The sequence below is a fragment of the Myxine glutinosa genome, chromosome 8 (genome assembly GCF_964187855.1).
Source record: "Myxine glutinosa chromosome 8, kmMyxGlut1.1, whole genome shotgun sequence".
Lineage (NCBI taxonomy): Eukaryota > Metazoa > Chordata > Myxini > Myxiniformes > Myxinidae > Myxine > Myxine glutinosa.
In genome coordinates, this window is record NC_136268.1 from 16,722,619 (window position 1) to 16,739,279 (window position 16,661).

Consider the following 16,661-nt stretch of genomic DNA (forward strand, 5'->3'; position numbering starts at 1 on the left):
AAAAAATAAAAATTCTCGAAAATAATTTTTCGGTACCCTAATTCAACAGCTTTTTTTCTGGGTTTCCCACGGGAGTTGACCTTCAACATTTTAACACATGTTATTACACACCTTTACAAACATATTGGTGAAGAAATTTTTTGGTAACAATTTAGTTAACAGATTTTCATATGTTTCCCTTACTATCACCACAAATCCTTTCTGGCCCCGACAGGCCTTCTTTCCCAATAAATACCCGGTCCGGTTCCATCGCACGGACCCCCAATAATGTTACCCCCTCTTGCTCTGAACCACTGCCCTGGCACAGCAAGGATTCAATTCCATCCCCCCTTTGGGGTGTTGTGGCATCCACCCGGTCCCAATAAACTTCCAGGCCACCAGGTAAGAAACATTCCCTATTACCAATTTCACATTCCCCATTCACCTCTTGGCACTCCACCTCTACCTGTACATTTGCAGTCTCCCCATCTACCTGTAAGCATTCCCCATTCACCTATTCACATGCCACAATCAAATCTTCCCCATTTACCTGTGGGCACTCCCCGCTCACTTGTGGGCACCTCTTCATTTGCCATTCCCGGTGCAATTCCCAATTTGCCTTCCCCCCATTCCGATTCAAATTTTGCCACCGTTGGCTTCTCCTGGGCCCCATCGGCCCCAAATCTCCTCATGTCTCCTTTTAGTTCATTCCCCTGGGAGTCCATTTTGTTATTCAATTCCTCAATTTTGTTGTTCATTTCTCCCATCTCTTTACTCATTCCCTCCATTTTATTCTCCATCCGCTCACTCCGAGCATCCATTTTTTCATTCATTTCTTTACTGGTTCACTCACTGTGCTCGTTTATTCCCTTCATTAGTCTTTCATACATGGCTTGTAAATCCATCGGGGCCGTCCCTCTGGCAGGTGAAGTTCCAACACTACCCTCTACCCCCACTACTTCTGACTCACTCCCACTAGTTCCCGCATCTTCCATCCTCTCTTCCTCCATTCTACCGACCTTCGACATCCGCTTTGATGAAGGTCGTTTCCCGCTCGTGTTTTATCTCAAAAACCGATTAAATTTAATTTATTATAAACCGATTATAAATTTAATTTATTAACCGATGAACGCACCTTTCAGGTCGTGCAAGCCCAATCGACGAAACAAAATTTTCGCCTCCGACTACAAAAACTTTTGTTTCCAAATTCTCCACACTCCTTGACAGTAATTTTTTTAGGGTTCAATCCCACTCCTGACACCAGTTGTCGTGCGACTCTGGTTAACACCAGAAGGTCGCGGATAGGCCTGAACGGATTTAATGGAGGCGACGACCGAACACGGATTTGACTATCAAACGCGGGAGTAAGAAGGAAAATGGAAGGCTGAGGTAAAAACACTTACCTTGGTGAAACGACGGCAGCTGCAGGGAAATTAATCCATGCAACACCGAATTAAAATGTACAAAAATAAAGATTTATTCACGGACCCGATAACAATGAAACGCGACGGCAATGAAATAAACTAAATTCTATATTGGGATCCCACGCACCAGCCTCCAGAAAAGATACGAGGGGAGAATTAATAAAAGAACACGTTCGTCGTGTAATTGGGAAATGTTTTTTTTTTTTTTTTTTTTTTTTTTGTTGTATACTGAATCGAGGCTCGTGAAAGAGCGAACATTTACTTCACAAACAAATCAACCAGACAAACAAAATACCCAAAAAGAGGGAGCGGAAGACAAGATGGGGAGAGAAGGGGAAGCACACAAACACAACATCCGAGAGCAGGGAGATGTGTGGAAGGGAGAGGGCCCGGGGGGAGGAGGCATGGCAAGGGGGGGTGGGGGGGGGAGGGAGAAGTATAAAACACAAGGACACCAAGGACTTCCTGGACAGAAGTTGGTATTTCAAAAAAGTGGAATTGAGGTGAAATTAGCGGGGGTAGAAAAGATCAAGGTTTTGGATGGGGGAAGATAAGAGATGGTGGTGAACAGCTGTTTTAAAGACTTGGAGGGTGGAGTGGGATTGAAGAGAGTGAGGGAGTTTGTTCCAGAGTGGGAGAAAAGAGGAATGAAGGAGTGAAGGTGAGCAGAGAGTCTTGATTTTGGCAGTTTAACCATAAGAGGGTTGCAGGCAGATCTTGTGCGACCTGTAGGAATATTTGCGGGACAGAGCCCAGAGAGAGCTGGGGGGGCAAGGCCAGAGAGGAGTCGGTAGAAGACGAAAAGACCACCAACCTGCCTGCGGTGAGTGAGTGAGAGGCCCTTGGAGTTAGGTTCATCGCGGGAGATTCCAATGATTCTGAATGCTTTGGTTTCAACAGCATGAAGGCGAGCTAGGTGTGAGGCAGGAGCACCAGCCCAGAGGGGAGAGCAGTATTCCATTGAGCTGCGGATGAAAGCCTTGTATGTGGTGAGGAGCTCAGGTGTGCCAAGGAAGGACTTCGCACGACGGAGGATGCCCAGTCAGCGACTGGCTTTGGAGGCCAGATTTGAAATGTGGTTTTCCCAGGAAAGATCATGGCAGATAGTGAGACCCAAAAGCTTGAGTGACAGAACTTCTTGGAGAGGATTATTCAGAAAGTGGATGGGAGGGTTGTCCAGTCGGTCTTTTCGGAGAGACATCGTAAGAGTGTGAGATTTGTCAGGATTGAAAGACATGTTCCACTTGTTTGCCCAGTCTGTGATTTTGTCAAGGTCTGCAGAGAGTGAGGAGGCTGCAGACCGCCGAACTGAGGGATGAGGAATGGAGCGGCAGAGAGTAGAGTCGTCAGCAAAGAGATAGAGAGGATTTTCAAGAGAGTCAGAGAGATCATTGATGAAGACCAGAAAAAGCACAGGGCCCAGAACACTGCCTTGGGGAACTCCAGCCTGAACAGGAAGAGGAGATGAGAGAAACCCATTCAGGGCCACACGTTGACTATGACTAGAGAGGAAATCCGCCAGCCATGCGTGGAGATTTCCATGGATACCAAAAGAGGAGAGTTTGGTGAGCAGAGCGGGGTGCCAGACCGTATCGAAGGCACATGATATGTCAAGGGAGACTGCTCTAATTTCCTGTTTGGCATTGAGGACCTCCATCCATTGTTGAGAAAGCAGAAGCAGCATGTCCAGAGTGGAGTGTCCAGGTCTGAAACCAAATTGATGATCAGAGATCAAGCCATTGGAGAAGAGGAAAGATTTCATATCTGAAGCAATGATGGATTCCATGACTTTGCTGATAATTGGGAGAAGGCTGATTGGTCTGTAGTTGCTGGGATCTGTTTTTGCACCTTTTTGTGCAAAGCGGTGATGTTGGCAGATTTCCAATCAGATGGAAGATGACCTTGAGCAAAAGAGAGGGTGAAGAGAACAGATAGAGGGAGTGAAAGAGCGGAAGAACATGATTTTAGGACCCGTGGGCTGATGCCGTCAGGTCCAGTTGCAGAATCAGAGTCGAGGGTTGACAGAAACTTTTCCACCTTGTCAGGAGGAAAGGACACAGAGTCCAGGAGCAGCTGGGTACGACTGGGTACGGTGGGTACAGAGAGGGATGGGTTTGGGACACAAGATTTAGAGGCAAACACAGAGTTGAGGCATTCGGCTTTTTCACGTGCGGAGTCAGCCGTCTGGCCATTTGAGGTGAGGGAGGGGATGGAGGGGGAACAAACACCAGAAACAGATTTGACCAGACACCACAAGGATTTGGAAAAGGGAGACAGATAAGAGAGTTCGGTCCTGAGAACGGAGAGATATTGTTTCCTGGCTCTCCTGAGGGTGGACACACACTTTTTTCGGGCTTTGTGAAAGGAAATGAAATTTCCTTCCGTTGGATTTGCTTTCCAGGAGATGAAAGCAAGTTGTTTCTGGGCAATAGCGTCACCACAAGATTCCGTGTACCATGGACGGGAGGAAGGGTATGACAACTTAAGACGAGATGGGATAAATCTGTGCATGAGAGAGAGCAATTTACTTTGGAAGAATTCCCAGGATGAGTTGATGTCAGAGGCAGTAGAGATGGGAGACCAGTCCAGATGATTGATGGCTGCTTGAAGACCGTGCCAGTTGGCCTGAGTGAAATGCCAGACTCGTTGACGCTGAGGAGGCTCTCTGAGAATGGTCAGAGAGATGTCCACTTTAACAAGCACATGATCAGAAGAGCCGATTGGAGCAGAAGAAGAGCAGCAGACATTTTCAGGGAAGTTAGTCATAACCAAGTCCAGAAGAGAAGATGCTCCGTTGACTGAGATCCGGGTCGGGAAATTGACAGATTGTGTTAGTCCCAGTGAGTCACAGAAGTCCTTTGCTGAAGAGCCATGGCTGGTGAGAGAGGTACCCACCCCCAGCCAACTGGCATGGTGACAGTTGAAATCACCACATATGAGGAAGAGAGAGATGGGATGGGTAGATAGAAGTTGGTCCATATTATCAGACAGCGAGATGTAGATGGAGTCATCACTGTTTGGTGGACGGTACAACACACATATGAACAAAAGGTGGGAGCGAAGGGGAAGCCGTAGCCAAAGGTATGCCTGGGGGTAAGGTGGAGAGAGGGCAGTGCAGGGCGAGTGAGGAAGAGAGTTTTTTTTATAAAGATAGCAACCCCACCTCCAGGACGAGGCTCAGGTCTATCATACCGGAGGAGGGAGTAACCTGGGAAAGATACCAAGGAATCAGAGACATCATGAAGGAGGAAAGTTTCTGTTAAGCAGATCACATCTGGTTTGTCAGAAGCAACCTGTATGGAGAGATCAGTTAAGTTTGAGCGAAGGCCCCGGATGTTTGGTCCATACTGTTAAGGAAGAGGAAGGGGGAGCATCGCATACAGAACACAGAGGGGGGGGGGGAGCGGTAGGGTAAGATGTGGAAGAGGAGGAAGAGGCAGGGAGAGCTGTTGAAGGTGTGTCAGAGATTACAGAATAGCTTGGAGAAAGGGAAGAATGGGGCAGACAAAAGGTTTGATGGTGATTGGGTGAGGTGCAGTGAGGTGTTATTTGAGGAGGGGGAAGAGTGAGGCAGAAGGTTGAGGGAGAAGAAGGTGAAAGTTGGAAGGGGGAAGAAGCGGGGAGGACGCTTTGAGGAGGAGAGGTGAGAGGGGAGTCTAGGAGGGGAGGAGTGAGGGAGAGTCTCGGAGGGGAGGGGTGTGGGGGGAGTTTAGGAGAGAAGGGGCAGGGGGGGAGATTTGAAAGGGATGGGTGATGGGGAAGATTTGGGGGGGGAGGGGCAAGGGGGAAGATTTGAAAGAGATGGGTGATGGGGAAGATTTGGAGGGAAGGGGTGAGATTGGATTTTGAAAAGTGTACGATTAATGGGAAACGAACATTTATTGCAAAATGAGTTTCTTGAGACATTCGAGTCAAAAATACATTTGAGGACGCTGAAGGATGGGTGGAGTTCTGGAGAGTTTAGGGAATGAATGAAAGATGCACTGTAAGAGATGGAATTTATTTTTGGAATGAATACATTTGGTGAGCAAGTCGAAAGCATCCTATTATAGAAGAAGAAGAAAAAGGTGTTATAGAATATGACAAAATAAAGTTCTTCAGGGGACAGATGAAACATTTTTTAACAACATGATCACGTGATCACGAACAACGTGGTCGAAGAACGAACGAACAAATAAGAACGAACAAACGGATAAGAACAGAGAAGGAATTTTTTTTTTTTTTTTTGAGATTTTAAAACAAGGAAGTATGGGGTGAAAAGACCGTGAAAAACAGAGACCGAAAGTGATTGCAGCGCGATCGAAGAACCGCTGAGACAAAAAAAAAAGCCTCAAGCCAAGGGCTGACATGGTAGCCTACTAGTACTACACTAGGCCTCAGAATACACGATACGAAAAAAATGACGATTCTGTACACAGGAATGAAAAACACAGGTATGAAAAAACAAACCGAGGGTATTGGCCTTATCTGTCCTGTCGTCTTGTCTTGTCCGCCGTCCAACACGGCTACGTTCGGCCCCGATGCACCCACGCGGTCCCTCGCTCCAGCACCACAGCACTGAGCACCGCTCCAAGCACAAGCACTGCTCCAAGCACCACGAGGTCCCACAGCAGGAAAAGCACCACGCGTCCAACGCAGGCTAGCGGCTCTAAGCGAGGTCGATCTTCACACACGATCGGCCTGCCATGTCCCAGTCAGCTCTCCCGAAGCAAACGTGCAAGAAGCAAGCGAACTCCACTCGGGCTATGACTCAACTCAACTCGGGCTGCGCAAGACGAAGCGCCGGATGTCCAAAAGGGCTATCTGTGCAAAACAAGAGCACTAACCGCAAGAAAGCAAGACCCGCAAGAAAGCTGCAAGACAGAAGACAGCGTTCGGCGCTCCCTTAAATAACCTTCCCGCGGTGGTGACGTCAGCCCCGGCGCGCGACCCAATCAGTGCCCTCCACCGAGTCACCGGCTGGAGGTCCATGCCGACCGCGCTGCCCCTTCACTCGTTCCTTGTTCCGTGGTCATAGCGCGTGGCACTCGATGTGGCTAGGTGTAATTGGTGTAATTGGCGGCGGCCATCATCTGCGGTGCCCTGGCCTGGATTCCTTGCCTGTTCGTCTTTCAAAAGTCATGCCAGGGAAGGGAATTATTTCGTGTTGCACTATGGAACTGACTACATGTCTATGTTGGTGTGCATTGCCATAAGGGACAAAGGTTTAGCTACCAGGTGTGGACACACAGGGGCGCTACTCTTTAATCCCTACGCTACTTCTCACTCGAACATCCTGGTATGCTCACAGGTATACTCTTAACCGACAAAACGCCGACACATGAAGAACTTATTACAGGGCAGATTCCTTACCACGACAGACGAATACCTACCTACACAGATCTATCTGGCTCTACATATTGCTACCCTACCGACATAACAATACTTATTGACTGCAGACATTACAGCTTTTCATTTTTAATCATTTTGTTAAAAAAATTATAATATAAAAATTCCACTGTGACATAATGGGGTATTTTGTGTAGATCAGTGACAAAATAAAACTCAATTTAATCCATTTTAAATTCAGGCTGCAACACAACAAAATATGAAAAACTCAAGGGGTGTGAATACTTTCTGAAGGCCCTGTACCTCTATTATATACCTCCTAAGATATAGGTCGCCTTGGCGAGCGTGCCTCAAAGAGGGTCCTGTCCACCTGATTTACATCGACTGCAAGTCTGGTTTATCACTTGAAGGACCTCCATCCTTCTTTAGTGTCAGATGTGTCAGGTCACTGTGGACCTCCTGAGCTGCCTTGGCAATTGTACCCCTGTGGGATGTTTACCTGGCAGGATCTGGTCGCATTCCATCAATTTTGCCACAAGCATCACTGCCTCAACACGAACAAGCTGCCAGTCTTTTCTGCAGATAAAAAAGGAGCAGCTCTTTGTCTCTCCCCACCCCCCTTCTACCCGCACTTTGCCTGCTGGGCATGGTGGCCGACATGGAACATAACACAAATATTTGTCGCTTTTACATCACTGTAAAACAGGAGATTTATGGCCATGCTGCTGCCACTCACCTACTCATTCTGACGGAGAAGTGTTTTAATCTTTACCTGCGTATGTGGGACGAGCATGTGATTATTAAATAACCTTGTATTTGACAGAAATTGTTATACAGGAACCTGAACATACCATAAATATTAGTACAATGAGTTACATTAAAATATAAAAACTGTGCAAATCTGGTAATAATTTTATTACTTATCCCTGATTTCCTATACTAACTTTCCTATTATAAAAACCGACTTCCATGGTGTTCCGCAGGAGTTCAGTGGTTATAAAGTATTGGTTTGTTTTGGCGTAATTTCTTGCCACTCCTATTCTTTAAAATGTATTTTTTCCCTGCAAATGTCTCCTGCTCTTCTCCTGCTCCAAATGGTTCATTTGATCATATGCAATTGTGAAAGTCAACATCTCTCACCAGTGAGTCTGGTATTTCACTCAAGCAGGGACCACAAGCAACCATCTCACTTCAGGACTGGTTTCCCATATCTGTTGCTCCTGATGTAAACTCAGCCTGGGAATTCTTCTCTGGAAACCTGCTCTCTCCCATGCACACATTCATCCTATCTCGTGTTCAATTATCCTACCTTCTTCCCGGCGTTCTTCAATCCTGTGGTGAGGCAGTTGCTCTGAAACAACTTGCCTTCTCTTCCTGGAAGGCAAATCCGACCAAAGTCAATCTCAGTGCATTTCAAAAAAGTCCACAAGTATGTGTCTACACTCAGAAGAGCGAGAAACAACATCTTTCCAACCTCAATAATGAACTTACAAGCTTGTCTCCCTCATCTAAAACCTGGTGGCACCTTGTTCAGTCTGTCTCTGGTTTATGCTAGCCATCCATCCCGACCCGCACCTCAAATGTCACCACAACGACTCTGCTCGTGAGAAGGCCGAATGCCTCAATTATGTATCTGCTTCCAAACCTTGTGTCCCTAACCCCTCACTCTTGGTTCCTACCCTTCCCTGTCATAGCCATCTGCTCTGGGACTCTGTGTCTTTTGTAGCTGAGAAGGTTCTTTCAACCCTCGAGTCTGACTTCACTACTGGACTGGTTGGCTTCAGCTCACTTGCCCTAAAAACATGCTTGGCTGCTCTTGAACATCCTCTCTCTGCACTTTTCACCCTATAATTTGCGCTAGCTCATCACAGCAATCAACCAACATCACAGCACAGCATAAAAAATGAGCAAATATTTATCCCCTTAGCTTCTGACCTATCAGCTTACTTCCAATCATCAGCAAAGTCTGGAACCCATCATTGCAGTTGATATGAAATCCTTCCTTTTCTCCAACAACCGCATCTCAACAAGATCAACAATTTGGATTCAGACTAAGTCACTCTGTTGGAATCTCTAATTCAGACTAAGTCACTCCATTGGAATCTCTAATTCAGACTAAGTCACTCCATTGGAATCTTTAATTCAGACTAAGTCACTCCATTGGAATCTCTAATTCAGACTAAGTCACTCCATTGGAATCTCTAATTCAGACTAAGTCACTCCATTGGAATCTCTAATTCAGACTAAGTCACTCCATTGGAATCTCTAATTCAGACTAAGTCACTCCATTGGAATCTCTAATTCAGACTAAGTCACTCCATTGGAATCTCTAATTCAGACTAAGTCACTCCATTGGAATCTCTAATTCAGACTAAGTCACTCCATTGGAATCTCTAATTCAGACTAAGTCACTCCATTGGAATCTCTAATTCAGACTAAGTCACTCCATTGGAATCTCTAATTCAGACTAAGTCACTCCATTGGAATCTCTAATTCACACTAAGTCACTCTATTGGAATCTCTAATTCAGACTAAGTCACTCCATTGGAATCTCTAATTCAGACTAAGTCACTCCATTGGAATCTCTAATTCACACTAAGTCACTCTATTGGAATCTCTAATTCAGACTAAGTCACTCCATTGGAATCTCTAATTCAGACTAAGTCACTCCATTGGAATCTCTAATTCAGACTAAGTCACTCCATTGGAATCTCTAATTCACACTAAGTCACTCTATTGGAATCTCTAATTCAGACGAAGTCACTCCATTGGAATCTCTAATTCAGACTAAGTCACTCTATTGGAATCTCTAATTCAGACTAAGTCACTCCATTGGAATCTCTAATTCAGACTAAGTCACTCCATTGGAATCTCTAATTCAGACTAAGTCACTCCATTGGAATCTCTAATTCACACTAAGTCACTCTATTGGAATCTCTAATTCAGACGAAGTCACTCCATTGGAATCTCTAATTCAGACTAAGTCACTCCATTGGAATCTCTAATTCAGACTAAGTCACTCCATTGGAATCTCTAATTCAGACTAAGTCACTCCATTGGAATCTCTAATTCAGACTAAGTCACTCCATTGGAATCTCTAATTCAGACTAAGTCACTCCATTGGAATCTCTAATTCAGACTAAGTCACTCTATTGGAATCTCTAATTCAGACGAAGTCACTCCATTGGAATCTCTAATTCAGACAAAGTCACTCCATTGGAATCTCTAATTCAGACTAAGTCACTCCATTGGAATCTCTAATTCAGACTAAGTCACTCTATTGGAATCTCTAATTCAGACTAAGTCACTCTATTGGAATCTCTAATTCAGACTAAGTCACTCTATTGGAATCTCTAATTCAGACTAAGTCACTCTATTGGAATCTCTAATTCAGACTAAGTCACTCCATTGGAATCTCTAATTCAGACTAAGTCACTCCATTGGAATCTCTAATTCAGACTAAGTCACTCCATTGGAATCTCTAATTCAGACTAAGTCACTCTATTGGAATCTCTAATTCAGACTAAGTCACTCCATTGGAATCTCTAATTCAGACTAAGTCACTCCATTGGAATCTCTAATTCAGACTAAGTCACTCTATTGGAATCTCTAATTCAGACTAAGTCACTCCATTGGAATCTCTAATTCAGACTAAGTCACTCCATTGGAATCTCTAATTCAGACTAAGTCACTCCATTGGAATCTCTAATTCAGACTAAGTCACTCCATTGGAATCTCTAATTCAGACTAAGTCACTCTATTGGAATCTTTAATTCAGACTAAGTCACTCCATTGGAATCTCTAATTCAGACTAAGTCACTCCATTGGAATCTCTAATTCAGACTAAGTCACTCTATTGGAATCTCTAATTCAGACTAAGTCACTCTATTGGAATCTCTAATTCAGACTAAGTCACTCCATTGGAATCTCTAATTCAGACTAAGTCACTCCATTGGAATCTCTAATTCAGACTAAGTCACTCTATTGGAATCTCTAATTCAGACTAAGTCACTCCATTGGAATCTCTAATTCAGACTAAGTCACTCTATTGGAATCTTTAATTCAGACAAAGTCACTCTATTGGAATCTCTAATTCAGACAAAGTCACTCTATTGGAATCTTTAATTCAGACTAAGTCACTCCATTGGAATCTCTAATTCAGACTAAGTCACTCCATTGGAATCTCTAATGCAGACAAAGTCACTCTATTGGAATCTCTAATTCAGACTAAGTCACTCCATTGGAATCTCTAATTCAGACTAAGTCACTCCATTGGAATCTCTAATTCAGACTAAGTCACTCCATTGGAATCTCTAATGCAGACAAAGTCACTCTATTGGAATCTCTAATTCAGACTAAGTCACTCCATTGGAATCTCTAATTCAGACTAAGTCACTCCATTGGAATCTCTAATTCAGACTAAGTCACTCCATTGGAATCTCTAATTCAGACTAAGTCACTCTATTGGAATCTCTAATTCAGACTAAGTCACTCCATTGGAATCTCTAATTCAGACTAAGTCACTCTATTGGAATCTCTAATTCAGACTAAGTCACTCCATTGGAATCTCTAATTCAGACTAAGTCACTCCATTGGAATCTCTAATTCAGACTAAGTCACTCCATTGGAATCTCTAATTCAGACTAAGTCACTCCATTGGAATCTCTAATTCAGACTAAGTCACTCTATTGGAATCTTTAATTCAGACTAAGTCACTCCATTGGAATCTCTAATTCAGACTAAGTCACTCCATTGGAATCTCTAATTCAGACTAAGTCACTCTATTGGAATCTCTAATTCAGACTAAGTCACTCTATTGGAATCTCTAATTCAGACTAAGTCACTCCATTGGAATCTCTAATTCAGACTAAGTCACTCCATTGGAATCTCTAATTCAGACTAAGTCACTCTATTGGAATCTCTAATTCAGACTAAGTCACTCCATTGGAATCTCTAATTCAGACTAAGTCACTCTATTGGAATCTTTAATTCAGACAAAGTCACTCTATTGGAATCTCTAATTCAGACAAAGTCACTCTATTGGAATCTTTAATTCAGACTAAGTCACTCTATTGGAATCTTTAATTCAGACAAAGTCACTCCATTGGAATCTCTAATTCAGACTAAGTCACTCCATTGGAATCTCTAATTCAGACAAAGTCACTCTATTGGAATCTCTAATTCAGACTAAGTCACTCCATTGGAATCTCTAATTCAGACTAAGTCACTCCATTGGAATCTCTAATTCAGACTAAGTCACTCCATTGGAATCTTTAATTCAGACAAAGTCACTCCATTGGAATCTCTAATTCAGACTAAGTCACTCCATTGGAATCTCTAATTCAGACAAAGTCACTCTATTGGAATCTCTAATTCAGACTAAGTCACTCCATTGGAATCTCTAATTCAGACTAAGTCACTCCATTGGAATCTCTAATTCAGACTAAGTCACTCCATTGGAATCTCTAATTCAGACAAAGTCACTCCATTGGAATCTCTAATTCAGACTAAGTCACTCTATTGGAATCTCTAATTCAGACAAAGTCACTCTATTGGAATCTTTAATTCAGACAAAGTCACTCTATTGGAATCTCTAATTCAGACTAAGTCACTCTATTGGAATCTCTAATTCAGACTAAGTCACTCCATTGGAATCTTTAATTCAGACAAAGTCACTCCATTGGAATCTCTAATTCAGACTAAGTCACTCTATTGGAATCTCTAATTCAGACAAAGTCACTCTATTGGAATCTTTAATTCAGACAAAGTCACTCTATTGGAATCTCTAATTCAGACTAAGTCACTCTATTGGAATCTTTAATTCAGACAAAGTCACTCTATTGGAATCTCTAATTCAGACAAAGTCACTCCATTGGAATCTCTAATTCAGACAAAGTCACTCCATTGGAATCTCTAATTCAGACTAAGTCACTCCATTGGAATCTCTAATTCAGACAAAGTCACTCCATTGGAATCTCTAATTCAGACTAAGTCACTCCATTGGAATCTCTAATTCAGACTAAGTCACTCCATTGGAATCTCTAATTCAGACTAAGTCACTCCATTGGAATCTCTAATTCAGACTAAGTCACTCCATTGGAATCTCTAATTCAGACTAAGTCACTCCATTGGAATCTCTAATTCAGACTAAGTCACTCTATTGGAATATTTAATTCAGACTAAGTCACTCCATTGGAATCTCTAATTCAGACTAAGTCACTCTATTGGAATATTTAATTCAGACTAAGTCACTCCATTGGAATCTCTAATTCAGACTAAGTCACTCCATTGGAATCTCTAATTCAGACTAAGTCACTCCATTGGAATCTCTAATTCAGACTAAGTCACTCCATTGGAATCTCTAATTCAGACTAAGTCACCTGAAAAAGTAAGTACACCCTATGTAAGGTTTTGACTTTTTCAACATATTTCAACATACAGCTATTTGATCTTCATTTCAACAATATTGATAGATAAAGGTGATATAATATAACAAATATCATGAAACATTTACATTTTGTAGTCCATTGTATAATTTATATAAACATAAATGCAAATTTCCCATGTGGAAAAAGTAAGTACACCCTTGGCTCTAATAGGTGGTATTGCCCCCTTTGGCAGAAACAACCTCAAGTAGGCGTTTCTTATAACTGTCTACCAGTCTCTGACATCGACTGGGAGAAATTTTTGCCCACTCCTCCATGCAGAATTCTTTCAGCTGTGCGATGTTTGAGGGGTTTCTTGCATGCACAGCTCGTTTCAAATCCCCCCACAACATCTCGATGGGATTTAGATCCGGGCTTTGACTTGGCCATTCCAGAACCCTCCATTTCTTTCTTTTCAGCCATTCCTTGGTGGATTTACTGGTATGTTTAGGGTCATTGTCATGTTGCAAGGTGCACGTTCGGTTGAGCGTCAAATTTCCGACAGATGGCATCACATTATCCTCAAGCACCCTATGGTACAATGAAGAATTCATAGTGGATTCTATGATGGTGAGCTGCCCAGGCCCTGATGCAGAAAAACTGCCCCAAACCATAATATTTCCACCACCATGCTTTACAGTTGGTATCAGGTTCTTGTGGTCAAATGCTGTCTTTGGTTTTCGCCAAACATGTCTTCTGGTACTGTGGCCAAATAGTTCTACCTTTGACTCATCTGTCCAGAGCACATTGTTCCAGAAGTGCTGGTCTTTGCCGAGGTGTTCATTGGCAAACTTTAGACTTGCCCTGATGTTCTTTCTGGACAGCAAAGGTTTCCTCCTGGCACACCTCCCATGTAGATCAAATTTGTGCAGCCTCTTTCTAATGGTAGACTCGTGCACTTTGACATCAACAGTGGCAAGAGCTACCTGTAGGTCCCGTGATGACATTCTGGGGTTCTTAGAGACTTCTTTCAGCATCTTGCCTTCTGCTCTCGGGCTGAACTTGCTGGGGCGGCCTGGCCTGAACAAGTTGGGAGTTGTTTGGAATCTTCTCCACTTGTAGATGATCTTCCGGACAGTTGAATGATTGATTTCAAATTGTTTGGAGATCTTATAAATCCCTTCCCAGACTCATAGGCATCTATAACCTTCTTTCTGAAGGCCTCAGAGAGCTCTTTTGATCTAGGCATGGTGACGCCGCACACTTTTTTTGTTTTGTTTTTTTTGTATACAAGGTCAAGGCTCGTGAAAGAGCTAACATTAATCACACAAAAAGTCAAACCGACACATAAAACACAAAAAGGAAGGGGAGCGGTAGACAAGATGGGGAGAGAGGGGGAAGGCCACAAACATAACATTTGAGAGCAGGGACATCGGGAGAAATGTCTTCGGGGGAGAGCTTGAGGGGAGGTGGGAGAGGTATAAAACATATGAACACTGCAAGGACTTCCAGGAAAGAAGTTGGAATTTAAAAAAAAAAGAAAAAAAAAAAAGTGTATCTGGGGTGAATCAACAACAAAGAACTTCAACAACTTCAACAACTTGAATCAACTTCAACAACAAAGAGCAAACCAAACTAAATGTCAGAGGTTTAAATAAGACAGGTTCCTCCAAGATCCTCTCTAATGATGTTGTAATCATTTGCACCTGAGCTGGTGCACCTGATTCTAATTTTAGGTATTTGAAGTAGTGATAAATGTCGGGGTGTACTTACTTTTTCCACATGCGAAATTTGCATTTATGTTTATTTAAATTATACAATGGACTACAAAATGTAAATGTTTCATGATATTTGTTATATTATATCACCTTTATCTATCAATATTGTTTAAATGAAGATCAAATAGCTGTATGTTGAAATATGTTGAAAAAGTCAAAACTTTACATGGGGTGTACTTACTTTTTCACGTGACTGTAAGTCCTTGGACTTTCCCAACAATGTATAGAGGCCAACCATGTCAGACATGAGATCATGGCCATCTCTGTGGACATAGCGCATGCTTTAGTTACAGTCAGGCCTCATGCCTTACTCTCCAAATTAATCCAAGGCCAACTCCACACATGGCTCCTCTACTCTCATAGCCTCTATTCTTCCTCTACTCTCAAAGCCAATGTGTGGCACTCAATGGAATCCTTTCATCTCCAATGCCCGTCAAGGCTGAAGACCCCAGTCCTATTCCTCATCTTCATCAATGATCTCCCTGACTCTCTGAATAATCCTATTTATCCCTTTGCTGATGACTTCACCCTCTGCCATGACATTCCTCATCCTTCGGACAGGCAACCTGCAGCCTCTTTGCTCTCTTCAGAACTTGAAAAAAATGACAAACTGGTCAAAAACTTCGAATGTATTTCAATCCTGACAAATCTCACACTCTCTATCTCTGGCACTCTCTATGACCATCTGGCAAACCCTCCTATATACTTTTTAAAAACAAGCCTCATGAGGAGGTTCAGTATTTCAAACTCCTGGGTCTCACGATCAGCCATGTTCTTTCTTGGGCAAGCCACATTTCAAAATTGACCTCCAACGCCAGCAGCCAACTGGGCATCCTCCATCACACAAAGTCCTTCCTTGGCACACCTGAACTCCTATCCACCTAAAAGGCCTTCATCCACAGCTTGATGGAGTACTGCTTTCCCCTCTAGGCTGGCTCCCCTGCCTTACATCTTGCTCAGCTTGATGCTGTATAAACCAAGGCCTTCAAGCTCATTGGACTCAGCTCCCACGCTGAAGCTGAGTCTATGGGTCGATCACTTCAACATTGCAGACAGGTCTTTCTGTCTTCTACCAGCACCTTTTTCTGGTCTTGCACCTTCTGCTCTTTCTGTGTTTTGTCCCCACCAGGTTTCTGTAGGGCTCTCATGGTCCACCATCAACCCCCTTCTCGTGAAACTACCAAATCCAGGATCACTACTCACCTCCACTCATCCCTTCCTCTTTTCTCCCACCTGTGGAATCAACTACCACATTCTCTTCAATCTCATTCTTCCCTCCAGGTCGTCAAGACTGCTGTTCACCACCATCACAAATCATTCCCAATCCTAAGTCATGATCTATTCTAACCTCGTTAACCGCATCCAAATCCCTCCTCCTTCCAATTTACTAGTTTTCCCTCCTTTGAGTTTCCTTCCGTATTCATTTTCTGCACAGCATGAATTTTGTCCACTTTTGCATCCTGTTTTTGTCTGTTACCTCATGATCCATTCACTGTGCTAGATTTCTACAAGCCGCGACTATGTATACAAATAAGTGAGTTCATTTGTCAATGTGAATGAATATTGTTATGAATTTTGGGGTAAGGGGCATATATAGATTTAGGTAGATCTGTATAGGTATCATACTTCGGTTGTCGTGGGTAGCAAGAACCATTTCGATGTAAATAAGTAGAGGACCTGTCTAGACCAAATGTCGGATTAAGTGTGTACCTGTGATCATATGAGGATGATCCGGTGAAAAGTATTTCTCGGGAATAAAGATAAGACTATTTATTTTTTTTTGTATA

At 43.1% G+C, this 16,661-nt stretch overlaps 1 protein-coding gene across 2 annotated transcripts in view; it reads right to left on the minus strand.

The window, feature by feature from the left end:
* LOC144893225 (fibroblast growth factor 4A-like) overlaps positions 1-16,661 on the minus strand; it is a 426,289-nt gene that overhangs the window by 63,745 nt on the left and 345,883 nt on the right. The window contains exon 3 of one of the 2 annotated variants that reach the window (XM_078782962.1): positions 8,041-8,105. The exons of the other annotated variant lie outside the window; for it this stretch is intronic. Within the exon in view, the coding sequence (XP_078639088.1) occupies positions 8,058-8,105 (48 nt within the window). The 3' untranslated portion in view covers positions 8,041-8,057. The remainder of the gene's footprint in view (positions 1-8,040; positions 8,106-16,661) is intronic. 2 annotated transcript variants of the gene reach the window in all.